General features: G+C 57.2%; 1 protein-coding gene across 2 annotated transcripts; it reads left to right on the top strand.

Annotated features, from left to right (window-relative positions):
* The first annotated feature begins 5,293 nt into the window (after positions 1–5,293).
* On the top strand, positions 5,294–19,240 carry TNFAIP8L2 (TNF alpha induced protein 8 like 2). Of its 2 annotated transcripts, none has more exons than XM_038383180.2 (2): positions 5,294–5,445; positions 18,295–19,240. In XM_038383180.2, exon 2 carries the CDS (start codon positions 18,300–18,302, stop codon positions 18,858–18,860), a length of 561 nt encoding a protein of 186 aa, XP_038239108.1. In that variant the 5' UTR covers positions 5,294–5,445; positions 18,295–18,299; the 3' UTR covers positions 18,861–19,240. The 2 variants fall into 2 exon arrangements, with proteins under 2 accessions (XP_038239108.1, XP_043357817.1); XM_043501882.1 differs by lacking the exon at positions 5,294–5,445 and adding an exon at positions 10,385–10,623.
* Positions 19,241–22,722: the final 3,482 nt, after the last annotated feature.

The raw sequence follows: 22,722 nt of genomic DNA, 5'->3' as shown, positions 1-22,722 counted from the left end.
AAAGGCTGGTGGAGGCTCAGATCCCCTCCCGCCTGCGGGGGGTGGTGAGTGCATGGTGGGGTCAGCTGGCCTTGCCTCTGCCCATGCTCCACCTGCTCTCTGGGGAACACCTGGGCCTGTCCTTCCAGCCCCTCCCATTGTGGGACATGGAGACCCAGAAACCCCAGGATGGGACCTGGGTGAGGTGGGGGGGGTGGGTAGCTCAAGGTGCTCAGCAGCCCCTGTCCTTGGTGCTGAAGTAGCTGGCCAGTGACACCCCATTGGCTACTGGGCTTGGGCTGTAGGCAACCAGTGGCCACCATCCATTACCTGCGACTTGCCCCAGCACCTCAGCCAGAGGGCTGGTGTTAACAATGAGTTGGATCAGTGCAGGGTATGGAGGAAGCCGCGTGGTGCCAGATTGGGTCAGATTCAGCCCATACCCCCTCTCCCCCCGACAGGAAATTCATTCCCGCAGCAAACATGAATGGAGTAGTCATGGTGACTACCCCGTTGCCTGTCTCTAAAACGCTCAGGATCACAAAGCATATCAGAGAGTTCAGTTCAGCCTCACAGTTCCCCTGGCAGCAGGGGGTTAGCACCCCATTGTACAGAGGGGGAAACTGAGGCACAACAAACGGCAGTAAATGGCTCCCCTAAGGTCACACCATGAATGAGTTGAGAATTGGACCAGGAGTCCTGACTCCACTATTAGCCCCACTCCGTCTGAGCCCTGGGAGGAGAACCCAGGAATCCTGCTTCCCAGCCTCCCTCCTCTCCCCACCAGGCTCCTCTCTGCTGCTGGAGCAGAGAATAAAACCCAGGAATGCTGACTACTAGCCCCCTACCCTCCTCCGATAGCTAGTGATAGAACCCAGGAGTCCTGATTCGCTGCCCTGCTTCTCTACCCACTAGACCCTACTCTCCTTCCAGAGCCAGACTAGAAACCAGGCATCCTGACTTGCAGCCCTGTCTGATCTAACCACTAGCCCCACTCCCTTTCCAGAGCTGGGGATAGAACCTAGGAGTCTTGACCCACCTGCTCTAACCACTAAACCACACTCCCCTCCCAGAGCCAGGGCTGGAACCCAGGTGTCCTGAAGCCCAGGGCTGTGCCTTAATGACAAGACCCAGATAAATGTCTTGAACCTGCACAGATGTAACTTCCCCACGACTTAAGCCTTTTAGCTGCTCCTTTGTGCTAGTCCTGGTGCCAAAGTGTCGCTCGACATGGCCCAGACAGGCTGGCCTTTGCAGCCTTGGGGTGAGGGTGGCATGGAAAGAGCAAGAGCAGAAAGCAGGCTGGCCTCAGGTTTCATCCCAATCAGCCGGTGATGCACCAATTCTAGCTAGTCCTTGACCCTCAGCCAGTGGGGTAGCACAGGGATGGGTAGATGCCATCTTAGTTGGCAGATATGTACCACATGGTTGGCAGATATGCACCAAAGCAGGACCCACTGCGACCTCTTCCAATGGCCCTTCTCGAAGGCCATGGGTCTCAATTTTTTCCACACTGGAACACTCTTTTCCTGACCACCACCCCACCCCACCCCACCCCGTCTATTCAGCAGTGGGTTATGGCTCCCCGAAGCCTGCTGAGAGGTGGCAACCCCTGCCCCCTGGCAAGCAGCCCTGCCTTAGCAGTCCGGTGCCAGGATGTATGCAGACTCAGGCAGGCATTGCTTGGCATTTTCGGGGTTAGGTCACAACCGTTGGGGGTTGTGACACAAGGGAGGGCGCTCGCCACGTTGTTTGGATGGCCGTGGTGGGTCGTGACCCCCAGGCTGAGAGGGGTGGGTGGGAGACGGTGACAGACAGCGCGGCATCCCCCCGGGATTGCCCCAGCTGCAGCCGAATCCCCTGGCTCAGGACGCGGGGGCCAAAGCGCTCAGCAGATCCTTCCTTGTGAGATGCCATCACATGAGACAGGAAGCTGGCAGGAAACCGCCCCGTTGCCTGGGGAACCATTCATCCTTTACTCAGGCCAAGCTCTATTTTTCTTAATGATTGAGAAGATGCTGAGGGAGGAGGAGCCTTGGGGGGGCGGGAGGAGTTAGTGCCCAGAGTATGGCTGGATCTCACTGCCCAACTGAAACCGGGTACAGTTTCCATCCGGATGGGACAACCCCTCAGCCCTGCACAGCTCTGGGTGCTTCTGGATCTCGCTAAAGTTGGAGACACCCCATTAGGCCCCATCGAAAGTATCTATTATTATCTGTAGGACGGTCGCATCTCAAGACACCAACCAAGATGAGGACCCCCATTGTGCCAGCCACGGCATAGATCCTGACCCAGATGCCAGGTGCTGCACAGATCCTGACCGAGATCAGGGCCCCATGGTGCTGGGCGCTGCACAGACCTGACCGAGATCAGGACCCCGTTGTGCCGGGCGCTGCACAGACCCCATTTTCTGGGCGCTGCTGAGACTCAGAGTGAGAGTCAGCTCCTGGCCAGAAGAGCTCCCACTCTAGGCAGACACAGAGTGGGAGAAAGGCAGAATGATTATTTTCCTCATTTTATAGATGGGGGAAACTGAGGCCCAGAGGGTTCAAGGCTGGGAGAGCCGAGCTGCCAAACCTCAATGGGATCTGGGGTCATCTAGGTCAGTCAGGCTCCTTCTCAGACCCCAGTGCCAAGGTGCTGCTCCGGGGAGCTAGCAGGCGGAGCAGCCCTGGAACCACACCTAACCCAGGAGGAACTGCAAGAGGAAGAGCGGGGCTGGCCTTTCACAGCGAGAACACTCCGAAGAGGAAATAGGGGAGGTAGGGGGACAGATGGCAGATAAAGGAAGAAACTTCAAATGCACAAGCTAGGCAGAAAGTGTTGCTTTGGAGTTTTTTTCTGCTGACTTGCAGATCAAGGGCTGGGGCTTTAAATAGCATGGCGCCACCCCACTCCTCCACCCCACTTGTCCTCGGGCCTCCCCAGGTGCCTGCATGGGACAGGACTGGGTCCCTGATACTCTGAATCCCGCTCCCTGCAAAGGAATAATCACATCCCCTTAGCATCCATGGATCCCAAAGCACTTTCCAAGGCAGGGCAGGCTCATTAGCCTTGTTTTACAGGTGGGGAAACTGAGGCATGGAGCGGCAAAGTGACCTGCTTCAGCCACCCAGTGGCAGAGCCTGGAATAGAAGCCAGGGTGTCCGCAATCTCAGTCCAGTGCTCTAACCACCCTGCCTACCCTGATGAGCAATTGTTTCCCCAGCACCACTTTTATTTTCTTGGGGAATTCAATTGGGTGGGAGGCGGGGATGAAAGCGTTTGTAGATTGCAGTTATTATGGGAGAGGCCGGGGGTCCTAGGTGCTGCACACACGCACAAGGGCAAGAGAACCCCGGCCCCAAAGAGCTCCCAGAGTGAACTGACCAGAACCCCAGCCCAGTGCTCTACTCACTCGCCCAGCCTTTGCGGTTCAGCCAGCGGAATATATTTCAGCCCCGCTCTGTTTAGGGCCTGGTGCAGGGCCCCCCGAGATCAACAGGCAAACTTCCATTGACTCCGGTGGGCCTTGGAGCCCCGGAGTGGAAGGGCCAGACAGGACCGCTGTGATCATCCTGGCTGGCACGGACCGGAGAACTGCCTTCTGTGGAGCTAGAGCAGAGCTCTAAAAACGGCCCATGATGGAGATCAACCCTTTCCAGACAGTCAATTATTGGGCCTTGGGCAACCGGTCGTAATCAGGGCTGGCAGGACTCAGCAGCAGCTCCCCGTGCCGGAGGGCCCGATTGCCTGGTCACTGCTCCAGCCCCTTCTCGTTACCCCCTGGATTACTCCACAGGATGGCCATTTGGCTTGATGGTGCTCAGTCTTCCGGGCACCGGAGCTCACCGCCATGGCCTGCTACTCACGTTTGCAGAGGTACGTGGCCACATGGATCTCAGGCAGCCGGATGCAGCATGTGTCTGAGCTCCCTTCCCTCTCCGGAATAGCCAGGCCAGCGAGAAGCAACCAGTTGGGAAGCAGCACCTCTAATTCAGGGCATGCAAGCTGAAGCCAGGCAGAAATCTTCCCCATGCACTTAGGGGAGATGGGGGCTGCCTTCCACAGCAGTATGTATTGTCAAGGGCCAGACAAGAAGTTACAGGAAACAGGATTCCGGGGTCTGTGGCTGGCTGATCCAGGGGTCAGGGCAGATGGGGGGGGGCACTGAGCTTGAAGCAATGGTGTGACCTGGCGAGACAAGAGGCAGGAGGGGTCTGGCCTAGCAGAAAGCAGCATGGGATCAGGTGTGCCAGCTCAGGGCTCTGTCAGGCTCTGTGTGGCCAATGGCCCCTCCAGCATGATGCCTTGAGGTCTTTACCTGCCACAACCTCCCACTCCCGGGGTAAGTCCATTGTGCCCAGTTTACAGACTCAATGCTGGCATTTCCGAACAGTAGGTGCCCTGCCCATGCAAACCCAGCAGGGTTTTCTCTGACTCCAACCCCACCCTGGGAATCCAACCCCTGCACAAGGTACCTTATTCGTTAGCCACGCTGCCTCAGCTCGGATGGGCTAGCTTCAAAGCCCAGCATTGCTCAGCAAAGGCAAGGAACTTGTCTTGTGCTTAAAGCAGTGGCACTAGGCACCAGGACTCCTGGGTTCTAGTCCCGGCTCTGGGAAGGGTGTGGGGTCTCATGATTAGAACAGGGAGAGCTTGGCGCCAGGACTCCTGGGTTCTATCCCTGGCTCTGGGAGGGGAGTGGGGGTCTAGTGGTTAGATCGGGGGGCTGGGAGTCAAGACTCCAGCGTTCTAGACCCAGTTCTTGGAGGGAGCATAGGGCCTGGTCCTTAGGAAGAGGGAATGGAATTCAGGACTCTGCCACTGACTTGCTATATGGCCTTGGACAATGACTTTCCCCTCTGTGTGCCTCAGTTTCCCAATCTATATAATGAAATTAACAAAATTAAGGCCAGCCATGTAGTCCAGTGGGTAAGGCACTTGCCTGGGAGTCAGGACACCCAGGTTGTGTTCCCAGCTCTGTGACTCATCGCATGGCCTAAGGCAAGTCACTTTCCCCTCTCTGTGCCTCAATTTCCCCCTCTGCTGAAGGGAGATTAAAAGTGCCACCATGGTGGGAAGGGGCTGATGCTTGCAGCCCCGTTGTGATCATCAGGCAGATGGGTGAAGGCTCTTTGTCTTAGCGTGATCAGGCTGAACCAAAGCCAAACCAAGGCCAAAGCGCCTCAAGACAAAGATCTCAGGAAGTTTAAAGAGGAAACAAAAATCTCCCCCGAATCTGACCCACTCTGCCTGCCAGCCGGCTGTTATTTGTGTCTGCAGGGAGCAGTTCAAGCCCCGAAATAAGTCAGCTCCGTCAGCTGACAAGGGCGGGCCCCAGTGACGGTTCCTCAAGGAAGTTTCACTAAGGTTATCTCGGTCAGTGTGCTGCCGATTGGGGTTTTTGCCCTCCTCCATGCCAAAGCCTGCTCTGGGGGAGCCTGTATGAGCAGGGGGAGCCGGCGGGCAACAGCCGGGGACGCGGTGAGTTTCTACTGCGCTGGCGAGGGGGGCGCGTTGGGCATCCCATCCCGTTGGGAACCAGGTGCATCAGGAATGAACGAGGGCTGTTTGCGGGGAATGGGGGGTGTCGTTTTCAGTTCAGTTTCTGCCATAACGAGTTGCGACAGGCAGCGGCTCTGAGTCACCGAGGATGGAATGGGGGGTGGTTGGAGATCAGGCTGGGACACGGGGCTGGATCCTGGCACAGGTTAGCACCGCAACAGGGCCAGGAGTCTCGCTCGCTTCCTTCCTCGCCCAGACACTCCTGCCCTGCCTCCTCTCCAAATGCACCTCGGAGCGCCAGAGATGAGGGGAAGGATGGGGAGGGGGGAGGATGCTGGCTGCGGGAGGTCAGTGCCCTACTAAGGGTGGTACAGGGAGGGGGCAAGAAGTCAGGACTCCTGGGTTCTATCTAGCTCTGGGAGAGGATGGAGTCCAGTGGGTTAGAGCCAGGGGGCTGGGAGTCAGGACTCCTGGGTTCTGGTCTCACTTCTGGGTGAGGAATGGTGCCTAGTGGTTAGAGCAGTGGGGTTGGGAGCCAGGTTTCCTGGCTTCTAGTCCTAGCTCTGAGAGGGGAATGGGGTCTAGTGGGTTAGAGCAGGGGAGCTGGGAGTCAGGACTCCTGGGTTCTATTCCTGGCTTGGGGGAGGAGTGGGGCCCAGTGGGTTAGAGCAGGGGGCTGGGAGTCAGGACTCCTGGGTGGGAAGCCCCCAGCTGGGAAAGGTTTAACCAGGCTGCATTGCCCACAGGGGAAGCTGGGCTTGAGACCAGAAGCGGGGGCGGGGGGGAGGCCAGGAGGCTTCTGAGCAGACACGTGTGTCTCGCTCCTCTGCCTTTCGCGCAGCAGGCCGGTGCTGGGGGGGCGCGTGGAGGGAGCCAAAGGCTCTCCCTGCTGCCCTAGAACTGAAGTACTGGGAGAATGGAGGCTGCCCACCCTGGACACCCCAGATCCTCTGAGTGTGAAGGACACTAGATCCCCAGGCGATGGATGTGTGTCCCCGGCGGACAGCTGTGAATGGGTCAATATGCCTAAGGCAGGAGCAGCTGAGGGAGGAGGGAAGGGAGATCTCAGCAAACCCACTGACCCAGGATAAATGCACCACAGCACCCACCTCCCCTGCATCACAAGGTGCATTGGAGACACACACCCCTCTCCCCCCAAGCAGGAGCACAGGGGGCCGTGAAAGGCTAGTGGGGCTGGGGAGGCTCAGCCATTTGCTGGTCCATAGGGGGCAGTAAACCCCAAGCGTGGCGGGGCTTCGGGCCTGCCAAGGCAAAGCCCAATAATGGCACAGGTAGCTGTGTCGGTGGCGGCATTAAAGCCACCTAGCACCCCAGACGGGCGGCCGGGGCACGAGCAGTCGGTGGTGGGGTGCGGGGGGCAGTTGCTGGTAGAGTAGAGAGAGGAGCCTGGGTGCATTGCTCTCCCCGTGGGCAGGGGAGGAGGGGTTAACAGGACATCGCCCTAGCGAAGACGCTGGTAGCCCACCGGTCAGTGGAGTTACAGCCCCCGGCCTAGCGCCTCAGCCTGAGCTGGTGCTTTGAGATCCCTGCTTCAATTCCCAGCATGGCAGCCAAGATGGCAGATGTCCTGTTCCCCATCGCAGGGAGGCAGTGTGGCCTAGTGCTTAGTGCACTGGCCTGGGCCCTGTATTGTATTCCTGGCCCTGCTGCGGGGGGGGGGGCTCCGTGCCTCAGTTTCCCCATCTGTGACATAGGGATGACGATACTGACCTCCCTGGGGAAGTACATTGATGGCAAAAGCTTGGTCTGATTATTACTGAGCTTTTGCACTCTGCCTCTGTGGGGTATCCCCGTGGGAAAGCCCAGTAGCTTTCTGATGTCCGATCGCTGTGCTGGATGCTTGTCAGGGATATTAATAGGCAGGCAACTAAATGAAACCGTCCTGAGAAGGCGATTTGGTCTCCTGGGCTGTATGTGGTGCCCGCAGCTGGGAGACGTGTTTGTGAACGTAGTGAAGCCACTCGCTGGGCCTTTGCCCACCATGGAGCTGAGTCAGAGCATGCCTGACACCTCAGGGTGTCTTTGCGCCAGGGACCTGAAATCCTAGATGCCTCACAAGCCCTGGAATGATCATTGTCCCCATTATATACTGGGGAAAACTGAGGCATAGAGCGGGTGTAACTTGAACAAAATGCTGTAAGCAAGTCATTGGTTGAGGCAGGACTAGACCCCGGGAGTCCTAGCTCCTTGGCCCCAGCCCTCATCACTAGACCCCACTCCCCTCCTGGAACCAGCAACAGAACTCAGGAGTCCTGGCTCCCAGTCCCCTACTCTCACCACTAGTCCTCACTCCCCTCCCAGCACCAGCAATAGAACCGGAGTCCTGACTCTCCATCTCTAACCACGAGCTAACACTCTCCCCTCTATCGGGGAATAGAACCCAGGCGTCCGGGTTGGCACTGCCCCGCTGTGCCCACTTGACAGTGCTGCAGCTGTGACACATCCAGACTCCTGTTTGCTGTGGTTTGCTGGCAGTGGGGCCGGCATGACAGTGACATTTCCCAGCTGTTCCCTTGCCTGAACTCTCCTTCCGCTGAGCGTTTGCCTCCAGGCTGCTGAGGCTGCAGTTCACCACCCTGTGCCCACGTTCAGGGCTGTGTGGCAGCAAGTCAGGCTGGTGGAGGCCCAGAAACACCCCATCTGTATACTTAAGGAGCGTCACTTCCTTGCAGACCCATCTGGCTTCGGTGGGAGCCCAGTGAGGAACATGGTGCTGTTCGCACAGAGACAGGGACCACCATTCCCAGCCCTACCCTGCGATGGCACATGCAGGGGATAGTCTTGACCATCAGCTATCAGACCCCAGTGGGGGTGACTAACCGTACCGCGGGCTGGCACCTCCAGTCCCCGCTGGCTGAGATCCTGGCTGGCTCCGCCCCGGGAGGAAGTCTCAGACCCTACAGAAGGTTGGGAGGGGGCAGCGGGAGGCTGCGAATCTCATTCCAGTTCCGGCACTGACTCACCATGGGGCGGGGAGCAAGTCACTTTACCTGGATGGCTCAGGCTTCCTGGGTGTAATGCAGGGATAATTGGGCTTTCTCCCCGGGGGTTTGGCAGCAGGCTGAGTTTGTGTTTGCAAAGTGCTCAGGAGGATTGTTGTGGCTTCAAGGTCTGCACTGGCTCTTAGGAGTTTTGCAAAGGCCCTGTGGGTCAGGATTATCACCTCTGTACGAATGGGGAAACTGAGGTCCAGGGGCACAGTGATGGCCAAAGGTCCCAGGGCAAGCCGGAGTCCTGATGTCAAATCGCCCATGCTCTAACTACTAAAAACACTCTTCTCCAGAACCCAGGAGTCCTGGCTCCCACTCCCCTAGTGCTCTAACCACTAGGCAAGATTAGCGCCCCAGTCCATAGGAATTCCAACTCAAATCCAATACTGCATGGTGTCTAAGGAGGGCACATTATCCCATTAGTGGGGCCTGTCAACTCAGTCAGGACCCACGCACTGCTGCCCAGCTGATTAATTGGGCTTTATGCTAATCTCTCCGCCCGATTAACTCACCTCATTAACTGCCCTCCAGGGGCTCAGTAACATCATGGTTTTAGGACAGAGATGGGACAGAAAGAGGGCAAAGCCCAGACGAAATAATCAGCCCAGCTCCTGTAATGGGCGGAGAGGGGATGGCAAGCAGCAAAGACTGGCCTCAGCGAGCCACGAGGATGCTGGCCAAGCCAGGCAACTGGCTCAAGAGCTGCTTTTGCAAATCCTTGCTGGCTTGGTTCTGCAACCCCGGGGGCTCGGGGCTGCTTCCCGTTTTAGCTGAGCGGGCGGAGTCTGCAGGGCTGGCGGCTGGCTCGGCGTGATGGTTCCGATTCTGGCTTGGGGGCCTCTCTGCCAGAGGTTACACTCCCCTGCAGCCTTGGAAACCCAGCGAGGGTGAAATTGATTAGCAACAGAGCGAGAAACTGACCCGTCAAGGGTCACTGTGAAGCGCAGCCAGGCCATGTGGAGGGGGACGCTTTGACTGTAATGCCTAATGATGGTGGGCATGGCCAGTGGGTCCTGAATCTGTGACCTGGCACTAAAGGGTGGAGCGACACCTCAGAGACAGAGCCACCCACAGCGGTGCCCCCAAAGGGGCGTCTGGGTCAGCCCCAGGACAGCATACAGCTGGACCACAGCATCCACTCGCCACAGACCAGGTGCAGCCCAGGCAGCTTCCGGGCAAGCTTCCTCCCACAGGGCCCTGCACGGGTGCAGGTAGCCTGCGGGGATGCAGGTAGAAAGGGAAGGGATCACACCGCAACTCAGTGGCAGATGTGGGAACAGAGAACCCAGGAGTCCTGACTCCCAAGTCCCTTGCTGTAACCACTAGACACCACTGCCACTGTACAGGATAAAAGCCCCAAGCGGGGACAACCCGCTTACAGCCCTGCAGAGCCCACCATCCATCCCCCATTCCCTCCCCCACTTTAGCTCAAGCCAGCTTGCAGGGCTAGCATTCCCCTCCGCCGGAACAAACGACTTCTCCAGGCCCCCTGGTCTGGCCGCCCCGGCTTCCTCCCAAATGGCTGTATCCTTCCAGGAGCAGAAGGGGATTCTGGAGGCTGGGGGAAGAGGATGCATCTGCTGAAGGCATCACTGGGCAGCGCAGGGGAGCAGGCTGCACTGCCGGGCAGCTTCTGTGCTACAGGGCAAGAGTTTAACCAGGGCAAGCAGAAAGGCAGTGACCTGTGTACGGTCACACAGCCTCCGCGGCAGAGCCGGGAACAGAACTCAGATGTCCTGATTCCCCAGTAGATGCCATTCCCCTCCTCAAACCAGGGATGGAACCCAGGAGTCCTGATCCCTAAGGCCCCCTTCACTAACCACAAGACCCCAACTCCCCAGAGCCAGGAATAGAACTCAGAAATCCTGATTCCCAACCCCCCCCCATTAGACCCCACTCCCTTCCCAGAGCTGGGACTAGAACCCAGGCATCCTGCTCCAACCACTAGACCACACTCCCTCCACACAGCATGTTCTTCTCCAAGCTCTTTGGCCGAGAGCTGGGAGGCCCCATCCCTTGCCAGGGCCGGAGTGGGAGACGGGACGCAGGACTCCAGTAACAGAGGAAATCAGGCAGCAGCATGGCGCATGCAGCTAGTTGTCTCCAATGATCATGTTCACCGGATCAGCCGCCGGCAGCTACACCAGTGAGTGACACATAGCAAGTATCTGTCCTTCCCCTGCGATTTGCCAGGACGGCTGACTGCACCGCTCCACAGCATCGGCTCAGCAGGGCTGCCAGTCTCCCCGGATGAGATGCAGGCACTCAGCCAGCCGAATGAAATCTGCTGTTATCCAAGCCCCAGGGCAGAGGGTTGACTCAGCATGCAGAGGATCCTGCTGCTACCAAAGCACAGCCAAGCAGCTGTGGAGCTCTCTGCACCTGCATATCCATTTCATCACATCACATCCCCAGGGTGACCCTCGGCAGTGCTGGCTTCCTGAGTCTGCAGACAGGGCAGCCTGAATCGATAGTTCAGAACGAGGGCACGAGTGATGCCCTTTAGCTTGGCAGGCTGTTGACTCTGAACCCTAATGATGCTGGTGCAAATGCTAAGGTTGTTAACTGCTTTTTTAGCCAAAAAAATTCAGTTGCTTTCTGTGGGCTAAGCTTGGGGTTGCAGGAGGAGCTTGAGGCTGGTGGGTGGAGCTGGCCTGAACTACCCCCATTCATGTGAATTCCTTTGTTAACTCTGAACCATAACGATGATGAGAGGGTCAGTGTCACAGTGGGTAACTATTTCACTGCTGAGCACCTTTTTATGGAAGCATCCAGTTGCCCTGGTGCCAGTGAGTGGAGTCTGGACTACTCCATTTATGTCAATAGGTTGTTAACTCTGGATCCTATCGTTATTATATAAATGTCAATGAGGTTAATTATTTCACTGGTGGTCACATTTTTAGCCAACATATCCAGTTGCCTTGCAACTGTGGTAGGAGCTTGGGGTTGGTCAGTGGTGTCTGAGCTACTTCGATTATCTCAGTGGCTTGCTAACTGCATCCTGATGATGGTGGTGTATAATATTAACTATTTCACCGCTGATCATAGGATTGTGGGAGGAGCTTGGGGGTTGATGGGCGGAGCCTGAGTTGCATCTCAGCGCTATCTTCTCCTCACCCCCAATCTGACGACTGCTCTCAAATCTTTTGAGCATTTTCAATTGGGCTAATAATATAATAAAACTAAGAATTTTCTTAATGATCCTAAATTAGCAAAAAGCTGTTTGAACTTAAAGGCCCACATGCCCCCCACCCTGGCCGTAAGCCAGGGAAGGCCCCTGTTACCAGAATCCCCATTTCCTGGTCTCATCCGTGCCAAGATGGTCATGCTCCCCCTTTACACTCCCATGACATCATCTTAATCAAACGGACAATGGGGAAGATGGAACAGGGGTTGGACAAATCTGACCTCTTTGGAAAGCACCAGACCTGGGCTCAGGAAGAGACACAGCTGTTATGCTAAGAGGCAAGGAGAAAAACAGGAAGTAAAGCTGTGTGTGCGTGAGATGGAGAGAGAGAGAAACTTTCTGTTCTAACAATCTCTAACCAAGGATCTCAAAGAGCTTCGCCAACATTAATTAAGCTCCCCAGCCCAACCAGAAGGCTGGCCTCGGTGTCAGCAGCGCTCTCGCTAGCACTCGAGAGGGTTCAATGCCTCGCTCTGCCCTTGGACCTATCACAGGATTGCTCCGTGCCTCAGTTTCCCCACTTGGCTAATATGGGAATCTGATCTATTTCAATTGCCAGCCGTTCAGGGCAGGAAGTGCCTGTGCAGCACCGAGCACGATGGAGCCTGGAGGATGGTTGGGGCCTTCCCGTGCTGCTGTCTTAGAAATCTAGAGTCTGATTGCCCAGTTCTTTGCAAGGTGACCGGGCTTATACATAGGGGAAGAGAAAGTGTTTGTTTCATGCTGATTTTTGCAACTCTCTTGCGGTAAGAGGCACTTCCTGGCAGCTTTGCAGTAAGGGAGGTAGGGCGGGCAGCCTCTGTCCATCTGGCTCGGAAGCACGAGGGAGGGTATCGATCCAGCGTAGCCTCTGGTGACACAAATGGGGTGGCAATCTCGGCTCCCTCCCTGCAAGCTCTGCCACATGCTGGGAATTTCCCTCCTTGCCAAAGCCAGGAGAGCCAGAGGCCTAAAGACACGGGTTGCGTGGGCAGCGCTGCCAAAACAGCCTCTTGAGATGCACGCAGAACCTGCCCCCTGCTTCCTCCTCCACCTGTGCTGGTGTGCCGTCCCCTCTCCCCCCACCCCGATACTGCATCACCCATCCCCTGCAACACTGCACCATCCTCCTGCACCACCCCTCCCCCCGTAACACTGCACCATCCCCCTGCAATGCCCCGTGATACTGCACCCCCCCGCAACACTGCACCATCCCCCTGCAATGCCCTCTGATTCTGCACCACCCCCTCCCTGTAACACTGCACCATCCCCCTGCAGTGCCAACCATGCCGATGCTCCAGCCCTGCAGCGCCCTTGCCTCCAACCCCCTGCTTTAGCCCCGCCCACCCCTGCATCGCTGCACCATCCCCTTTGCAAAGCCTCCCAACTCTGCATCACCCCAGCAGTTGCTCCCCCCTCCCCCTTGTATTAGGACGAGGCTCCCCCGGGCTGCCCTGCTTTACAAGGGCCTTGGGCAGCCCGGGACCTGGGGGAACATAAAGGCGGATTAAAGGCCTCCCTGCCCCAAGTGCAGGAATCAAGGCCCAGCTTCTCAAAGATATTTAGGCACCGAACTCCCAAGGAACCTACAGGAGAGAGGTGCCCAGTGACCCATGAAGCTCTGAGAATCAGGGCTCCAAACTAGAGAGGGGCTGTTTCATGGTGAGTTGTATGGGGGAGGGGGCTGCGACTGTGGTTCCCCCACATGGCGGCAAGAAGGGGACAGGTGGGATTCGACCTGAGCTGGAGTTTGCAGAGCTGGGGCGTTTGCTTTCCTCAGGCTCCCTTCACCCGCTGCTCCTCACAGGTCCTCAAGCAAGGAGGTGCCTGTCCCGCCCCCAGCGCCACGGGCCCACTCATTGCTGCATTTATCCTCCTGAGCACTAGGGGGCGCTGTGCTTCAGGGAGCAGGGGGGCTCAGTAGGGGGTGTGCTCCCTCCTGGGTCACTGCTGACCCCAATGCGGTGCTAGGGGGCGCTATGCTGCAGAGGGGGGGAACTCAATAGGGGGCGTTGTCCAGTTGCAGTCAGTGCTGACCCCAGTGCAGCGCTAGGGGCCGCTGTGCTGCAGAGAGGGGGGGCTCAGTAGGGGGCACTCTCCCTCCTGGGTCACTGCTGACCCCTGTGCGGCACTAGGAGGTGCTGTGCTGCAGGGGGACCAATAGGGGGCGCTGTCCTTTGGTAGTAGGTGCTGACCCCAGTGCAGCACTAGGGGGCGCTGTGCTGCAGGGAGCATGGGGGCCGCTAATGGGGGGGGCTGTCCCTTTGCAGGCAGCGCTGACCCCAGTGTGGCACTAGGGGGCGCTGTGCTGCAGGGAGCATGGGGGCCGCTAATGGGGGGGCTGTCCCTTTGCAGGCAGCGCTGACCCCAGTGTGGCGCTAGGGGGCGCTGTGCTGCAGGGAGCAGGCTGGGGGCTCAGTAGAGGGCGCTCTCCCTTCCCAGTTGATGGGGACCCAGTGTGGCACTCGGGGGCGCTATTCTCTTTCAAAATGAGACCTGGAGCCAAGCCTCGTTCTGCAGGTGGGGCACTGAGGCACAGAGAGATGCTCTGATTTAACCACCCAGGCAGAGTGGGGCCGACCCAGAAATAGAACTAAGATCTGCAGAGGCCAAGCCCACCCTTCCTCTGCCAATCAGGGGTTTCGTCTCCAGCCCTTTCTGGCTTCAGCCCTGCTCACGGCTTATCATAGGATGGGGCCCCCCGGTCCAGCAGCTCGTCTTTCCTCCCCTTCCCAGCACACACAAAGCCAGCAGGAGGAATCTGTAATTATCCAAACAATACCAGCCACCGGGGGCCCCATTAAACTGACAGGGGCACTGTCCCCCATCCCTTTCACAGCAGGGCCCCTCAGGCAGACTAACCGGGAGCCTTCCTCTTCCATGCTGATCCACACTCCTCTTCCTCCTTTCAGCCCGATTGATGCAGCCATGTCACAATCCAGGCAGAGCAGCACTAGGGCCACTGCTGTGGGGCTGAGCTGTCCCCAGCTGACTCCAATGCAGGGCGGGGGGCGCTGTGCTGCAGGGAGCAGGAATAGAACCCAGGAATCCTGACTCCCAGTCCCCCTCCCCACTCTAACCATTAGACCCCATTCCCTTCCCAGAGCTGGGACTAGAACCCAGGCGTCCTGCTCCAACCACTAGACCACACTCCCTCCACATAGCATGTCCTTCTCCAGGCTCTTTGGCCTCAGTAGGGGGCACTCTCCCTCCCTGCGATTTCAGCCACATTCTATATGTAGTCTTTGGTGCTTCCTGGCCTAAAGTTGCTTAGTGTTGCTGTGTGCTGAGAACCAGAGGTGGCTGCATTTCAGTCTGCAATCTTTTTTTTTTTTTGGTGGGGGGCGGGGGGGATAGAAGCACCAGAAAGCAAATATCAGGGGCAAAGACTTGGAAGGGTGACTAGTGATTTTGGGGTGCCCAGCTGAGCAGTTGAAAAGTCATGAAACAGGTTCCCCACCCCACCCCAATCACAAGATTGGTTTAAAACTCGTGAGATTTTTAAAAACAAAGAATACATTTGGGGGAAGAAGCTTTTTTATTCAACTTCAGGGTTTTGAGCCATTGGAGGTGGGGATCCAGCTTTTCTCTGCAGCCACAAGGGCTAGAAACCCACTTTGTTTTTAAATGAAAGCTGGGATTCTTGTATAATCACAGGATTCCAGGAGCCGGGGCTTGAAGAAAAATACCTAAAATCACGACACTTGTGCTAAAGTCACCCCTTAAGAAACCGGGATTTGGCAGGGGACGCATGCTCAGCGCTCTCTCAGAATCAGGCCCCCCCGGAAGTTAAAGAACTCTAAATCTTCAAGACAGAAAATCCTGGCTGTTAGTTTTAATTTGACCAGTGCATTTGCAGATGCTCTTTGTTATCCATCTAAACAGCTGATTCTTTTCTGAGGCAAAGCGTTCTGTCCGTCTTCTATGGACTTAGCTAGTCCCCTTACCTTATTAGCTGAACCCCTCACCATCTGTAATGTATTTTTCCCCACAACACCCCTGTGACGCAGGGTAATTATCTCCATTGGGCTGATGGGGAAATTGAGGCTCTGAGCTGTTAGGTGACTTGCCCAAGGTCACCCTGGAAGTTTGTGGCAAAGGAGGGACTTGAACCTAGGTCTGCTAAGCTAGTACCCTAACCACTGGACCATCCTTCATCTCAGAAAGAGGTGGGGGCTAGCAGAGAATGGTTTGCTCCATTCATATCTGGGTTATGGGCCCAGTGCCCTCCCACCATGCCAGCTTGCTCCACAAGCAAAGTCAATCTGCCTCAGTTTCCCAATCTGCCTCAGTTTCCCCATCGCTAAAACAGGGATAACCACACTGCCCTTCTTTTGTAGAGCGCTTTGATAACAGAGTGCTGAGGCTACTCTGGGGCACAGCATGGGGTTAGCAGTTTGCATCACACAGAGAGGGAGATCCGGATTTAACAACAGGACTCTGACACCCCTAAAGGCCTGTACATCCAGGGGCGCTCTCGTGACTCGATTGGCACTGCTGCAAAGGAGATGTGACAGTGCAAAAGAAGGCATCTGTGTCATGAGCTGGGGGTCTCAGCCCAGTTCCTGGCAAATCCTCACCTCAGAAGCCTCTGTCATTCATTCACTGCCCCAGCAGTAAAAAAAAGAAGTGGGTAAACTAACCTTTTAGGTGTTCTAGGCCACGCAGGGGCATCGGTGGCATCAAGGGGTGCAGAGATGCCCTGATTTTGAATGGGTTTAGTCTAGCCAATTACGTCAAGTTGTAGGAATCATACAGTGTAACAGTCAGCAGATGTCTCCAGTCGATCCACACGTGCCGAGCACCGGCGGGCTCACCGCAGATTTTGACAAGCCACAATTTCCGTGCTTTGTCTGTTGCTGAGCACGACCAGCTGGTAGAGACGCACGTTAGCTGTGGGGGGACATGCAGCTGAGCTGGGCTTCTTGGAGGAGCAAGTCAGCTCTTCAGTCCTGAGACGAGACGTGGATAAATGCCATCAACCCCAAAATGAGAAGTGGGCAAAACTCCGGTTAACAGCGCTGAGCCTTGATGACCCCACTGAACTGGTCCCGCTTCGGTCGAGCCAGGCACTGAACGCTCACGCTCCAAGGGCATCCCCTCCAAGACAAGGCAGCAGCAGGATTTGATCAATAGCAGCATGGCTGTGTCCTGTGTCCGCCCAAGCTGTGCCCTGGTCTGTCTTTCAGCCAGATCCTCAGCAGGTATAAATTGGCATGGAGGGCAATTAACCCCGCTGGCCTCTGGTTTCACCAGGAATAAATTTGCTGCAAATGGAACTCAGGCAGAACATCTGTGTGCAGTTTTGCGTTGGGGTGGCCGTGTCTCATCAGCACTTTGCTAAGCGTCAGAGACATCCGCGAGCCCCAGGTGAGACGTGCCCTCCGCTAGGGCTGCCCTGGGACGGTGTGATCCACATCCCCTCCCCCCTCCAGCCCCCACTATCTGGCCCAATGCAACACGTCCAGCCCTGGAGCAATGGCAGAAAAAGAACATGGGGCTGCTAACCGCAAGGGGGTGGGATGCGGAGGGCACTAGAGGAGAGGGGCTGTATGCCGTGACCCCAAATCACAGTCTGTAAAGGAGTCCACAAGACACACAGAAAGCAGATGTTTGCTGAGTGATGGAGGGGAGTCACTGGAGAAGGAATGATGGTAACAAAAATTCCTTAGCCCTTAAAAGAGGACAGCAGCAGCAGCAGCCCCATCTTACAGATGGGGAAACTGAGGCACGGAGAAAGGCGAGAATTACCCACAAATCAGGATAGGGCATGGGATAGAACTCAGGGCTCCTGCATTCCAGTCATTAGCCCCTAGCCCATGGGAAGGTGAACAAAGTTAGTGCTGATACTCCCTTGGCGTCATGCAGTCAGCGATCTGACACTCAGCAAGCCAGGTGAGGCCATGGAAGGGAGACCTCTAGAGCACTTGGGGCAGAGAAGCTGGCCCCTCAAGGAGTCGCTCAGGTCAGTGGAAAGAAAGGGTGTCACACCCCCAGATCAGCACTACAGCACGATACACTCGTAGAATCAGAAAAGATCAGGGTTGGAAGAGACCTCAGGAGGTCATCTAGTCCAACAACCCTGCTCAAAGCAGGACCAACACCAACTAAATCATCCCAGCCAGAGCTTTGTCAAGCCGGGCCTTAAAAACCTCTAAGGATGGAGATTCCACCACCTCCCTAGGTAACCCATTCCAGTGCTTCACCACCCTCCTAGTGAAATAATGTTTCCTAATATCCAACCTAGACCTTCCCCACTGCAACTTCAGACCATTGCTCCTTGTTCTGTCGTCTGCCACCACTGAGAACAGCCGAGCTCCATCCTCTTTGGAACCCCCTTCAGGTAGTTGAAGGCTGCTATCAAATCCCCCCTCACTCTTCTCTTCTGCAGACTAAACAATCCCCGTTCCCTCAGCCTCTCCTCGTAAGTCATGTGCCCCAGCCCTCTGTTCAGTTTTGTTGCCCTCCGCTGGACTCTCTCCAATTTGTCCACATCCCCTCTGTAGCTCCTCATATAAATACAGAAAGATGCCCTGGGCAGAGCTAGGACTCAATGCTAGCTCTGCTGAGTCCCAGCCCAGAGCCTTCACCACAAAGCCCTCTGTCATCCCCACACCCCGTAACAGCAGCATCTCTTTACTCTCCCTGCAGCCACAATGGAGACGTTCAGCTCCAGGAACCTGGCCCTGCAGGCAGAGAAGAAGATCCTGAGCCACATGGCCAGCAAGTCGGTGGTGAATGTATTCCTGGACGATACAAGCAGCGAGATCCTGGACGAGCTGTATCGGGTCTCCAAGCTGCATACCCAGAACCGGGCCGAGGCCCAGAAGGTCATAAAGAACCTCATCAAGGTGGCTGTCAAGATCAGCGTGCTGTACCGCAACAACCGCTTCAGCACTGGCGAGCTGGGCCTGGCGGAGGAGTTCAAACACAAGCTGCACCAGGGTGCCATGACGGCCGTCAGCTTCTACGAGGTGGAGTTCACCTTTGAGCCAGGCGTGCTGACCCAGCTGCTGCAGGACTGCCGGGATATGCTGCTGCAGCTGGTGGAGAAGCATCTGACGGCCAAGTCCCACAGCCGCATCCGCCACATCTTTGATCACTTTGCCAACGACGATCTGCTCAGCCAGCTCTACAGCCCTGGGGAGCCCTACCGGCCCCACCTGCAGAAGATCTGCCAGGGCTTGAACAAGCTGATAGAGGAGGGGAAGCTGTGAGGGGGGTGGGAGGGGGCCTTGCCTTTCTCCTCCTTCTCAGCCAGCAAAAGATTATGGGAGTTGGGGGTTTGTAACTAATGGGGGCCTGGAAGAACCTCACTCCCTTAGGCACCTATGGAAATCCTAACCAAGGAGCAAGGACCTTCAGGTTTATAGGGGCTGGAGAACTGGATGATCCAACAGGACAATCAAGACTGAGGCGTGTCCCGGTTGCGCTCAGGACCGTCCGTGCTCTCCACATGTGCCCCAGACCTCTCCACGCCCTCATAGATCAGCGCCCCAGTCCTCAACTCTTTCTCCCCATCAGTGACGCTTGCAGAGTGGTTATTTTTGTACACATTCGTCTTGTCATTACTAACGCGTTAAGAGGGGAGAAGCCGTGCCCGCCTCAATGTGTTGCGTGGGGGATCTGCTGCCTGGGGGAGCCGGGGCCGGCCTGAGCAGTTACCCCTTGTTGCTTCTGTTTGTGAGGCCGGCGGAAGTGGGGCTGGGTTCAGCTCCCGCTGCAGGGCATTATGGGGCTGGGCCGATGAAGGCAATAGATCAAGTCCCCCCGAAACACTCCCCACTGCAGGGTTGCCCAAGGGTGAAGGGATCAGTCGAGGCTCCACCGAGCCAGCAAAACAGAGAGGGGGTGGCAGATTCTGAGCTTCTACGTCAATTGCACAGAAATGCAACAGCCAGGGGAAGGGACCAGCCACCAGCGTCAGCCCCTGTCCTTGCCGAATGGTTCCCCAGCGGTCAGGTCTAGTCCCCAGGGCTGCACTCGGCGGAGCTCTGCTCCACCATCAAGCTCAGGTTTAAGAGCTTAGCTTCGGCCATGCAGAGTTTAGGACTTTCCCTCCCCGAGCCCAGCCACTGACGCTGCCAAAGACATGGGTGAGGCCATGAGCAGGGTGAGAACGGGGGGGGGGACCCCACGCAGGTCAGAAACTCCGTGTCAGTCAAAGGTCCCGCAGGCAAACAGTAGTGCCCCCCCCATGCCTTCCCTGGCCACTCTGTCCTCCTGTCCCAGCCCCTCATCCCCGCCAGCTCCGTGATCCCTTGGCACACGGTTTATGGCCAAAGGCATGGCAGCCTACGGGGGGCTGGAAGGTCAGGCGATTTCCGCCCAGACGACTCATGACTCCAGAAGGCCCCTTAGCAGCTGGGCTCCCTCCACAACTGGGGCCTGCGTGAACCCAGGGGCTGCTGAGGTCAAGCAAAGATACCAGCAGCTTCCTCGGAGCGGGCGCGTTGGGAACAGATCAGCAGACAAGGCTACCTTGGCTGGCATGGGCATAGTTAAAGGATGGGCATGCAGCCCTCAGAGCCACCATCCCCTGCCTGGTTTGCTCCCAGCTCACCGAGAACGCAGCTGGACTGGGCACATCCCAGGCTTGCAACGTAAAACAGCACCTGGCGTAGGAAGGGGGAGGCAGGAGAGACCAGAGCCGGAGCTCCCTGGGAAAACAGCCCCTCGCCGGGCTTGTGAACACAAGGCACAAGCCACCTTGGGAGCCAGGTGCTTTCAGCCAAGGGGGACATGAGGCCAGCGGTTGCCTGCCTCCCGACTCTGCTAGCCTGGCCTCATCTCCACACACCGCAGGGGTTCACCCCCGGCCCCTCTCCAGCACTCGGATGCTGGCCTGGCACTAACCCAGCACATGGCTCTGTCTCCCCCTCATGGTCGGGGTAAGAGGCTGATTAGTGCCCAGGTGGCATCAGTTAGTGGGGGTTGGGGGGGGAACAAATGCCCTCCCTTCCCCAAAGTTTTTGCGCTTGCTCAAAATTCCACAGGCCGCAGAGCTGGGACGGGGCGTGCGGGGGGGCGCCCAGGGTCCAACCACTTTTAAGCAGCGCTGGTGGACTGACTCAGTGCGGCTGCTCCCACCGCAATCCAGAGCATGGCTTTGGCTGCAGGGCCGCCGAACCTGGATCTGGCCGCTCCTCAGGGCAGCCGGGGCAAAGGGGACTGCGACCTGAGGCACGGGGAGGATCTCCCTGGAAGGCGGAGCACGGGGGGCGTCTGCTGAAACCTGCCCCTGGGCGACACCGGCTCCCGCACTGGGTGGGTAAGAGAGAAGAGATCCGTGGGCGATGGGATCTGGGTCCCTGTGGGAGGAAGGGGGACACAAGCAGAGTGGACCTGGGTCCCTGCCATGCAAGGACTAGAATGCACCCCCGCCCCCAAAGAAATATCTGAATTGGCGCTGCTACACTTCCCTGTGCCCGTCCCATTTAGCCCTCACAGCCCACCCCTTAAGAAACCTGGATCTGGGGGGACACACATGCCCAGTGCTTTCTGGCCCCCGGAAATTAAAGCAGTCCAAACCCTCACTACAGAAACCCCTGGCTGTCAGTTTTAATTTGGGTGGTGCATTTGCAGATGGAGGGGTCACAGGTTCTATTCCCACCGCTGCCCAACACGCAGAGTCGTGGTAAATCCAGAGCTGGGGGAGCTGCTGGCTTCTCCACATTCCAGGGGCTGCCTTCTACGGAAGATATTAGACCCCAAAAGTAAAACCTTCCCTGCAGATGACCATCTGTGCTGGTCCCACTACAGCGGGGCAGGTGATTAATCAGAGGAGGAATGTAATTAGCCTTAGGAACTGCCCCAACCTGGTCAGCATTTGGAAGAGGAGCTCCCAGGTGCTCCCGCAGCTTGCACTGGTGAGTCAGTAGGGGGCGCTCTTCCAGCCACCTCAGCCCTGAATCCAGTGCTTTGTGGGGAGCTGCTAAAGGTGCCGGTTTTCTCAAGGTGGCTCCTTGCAGCCATTAAAGAGCCTAGGGCCCTATAAGCCTCACAATTAAAAGCTGTTACTGTACCCTGGGCTGTGTGAAATGAGTTTGACGGGTCACAGCCAGGTTGGCAGCACACAGGTGTCCATGGCACAAAAGTGGGGGGGCTCTTCAGAGCAGGGCTGTTTGCCCATGCACCAAAGGGACGCGGAGATCGCCCGGGCTCTCAGGCCAGACCCGGCATGGGCATCCAACCACCACTCCACCTAGGCAGGGAGGAAGTAGACAGAGGAATCCGCAGTTCCCTGTCGCACGCGGGGATGCAACGTCACGGGTTAGCAGAAGCCGGGTGCACTGGAAAGAGGCCAGGGACGGAGAGCAGCTCTGCTGGCACCGATGCCCACGGGACTCGGACAGTTCCAAGGGAGAGGCTGACTGCAGGCAAGGCCAGCTGGGGCATCACGGGCAAGACACTGCAGCGAAGGCGAACAGCACAGCAATGGGACACACTGGCACAGCAGGCAGGGTAGAGGCAGCCGCCACAGGGACAGGCCCAGAGCCGCTCAGGATTCAGCCAGGGGGAGGCGCTGGTCCTGCTTTCCCATCACTGCAAACCCGACAGATCAATCTCCCACCCTCACTGCATGAGCAGGCCCCTGGCACACCCCACCCCGGACCAGGAGCCCCCCCCACCCTACACCGGCTCTGCCCCCCATTGCTCTGCTGCACCCCAGTGCCCACTATCCCAGCCTTGAGCCCTGCTCAGACTCTGCCACGGCTCCTCAATCCCAACACACAGCTCACCTCTCCGCTGCTCTCCCAGCCCAGGGCTGTCCCTAGACAGCTCTGCCATGGCCCCCGCCCGGGGCTACACAGCTTTCCCTCTGCCACAGGGGTCATGTGGGCCTTACGCATTGCAATCGAGAGCCTAAGCCAAACGACATATCCGCCAACACCAGCCGCACACTGCAACGGAGGGCAAAATGTCCAGCGACTTCTATGGGAGCAGGATCTGACCCATTTTTGGAGCACCTCCCCGCTGACTGCCACTGCTGTTCAAAGGCTGACCCAAACCTGCTTTGTGCCTCGCCAGGGAAATAAAGGGGAGGAACAGAAATGATTTACCACGGAGCCGTGTTGT

This window comes from Dermochelys coriacea, chromosome 24, assembly GCF_009764565.3.
Source record: "Dermochelys coriacea isolate rDerCor1 chromosome 24, rDerCor1.pri.v4, whole genome shotgun sequence".
In the NCBI taxonomy this organism is placed as follows: domain Eukaryota; kingdom Metazoa; phylum Chordata; order Testudines; family Dermochelyidae; genus Dermochelys; species Dermochelys coriacea.
The sequence above is the reverse complement of the archived record's forward strand: the minus strand, read 5'-3'. Positions and strand labels throughout refer to the sequence as shown.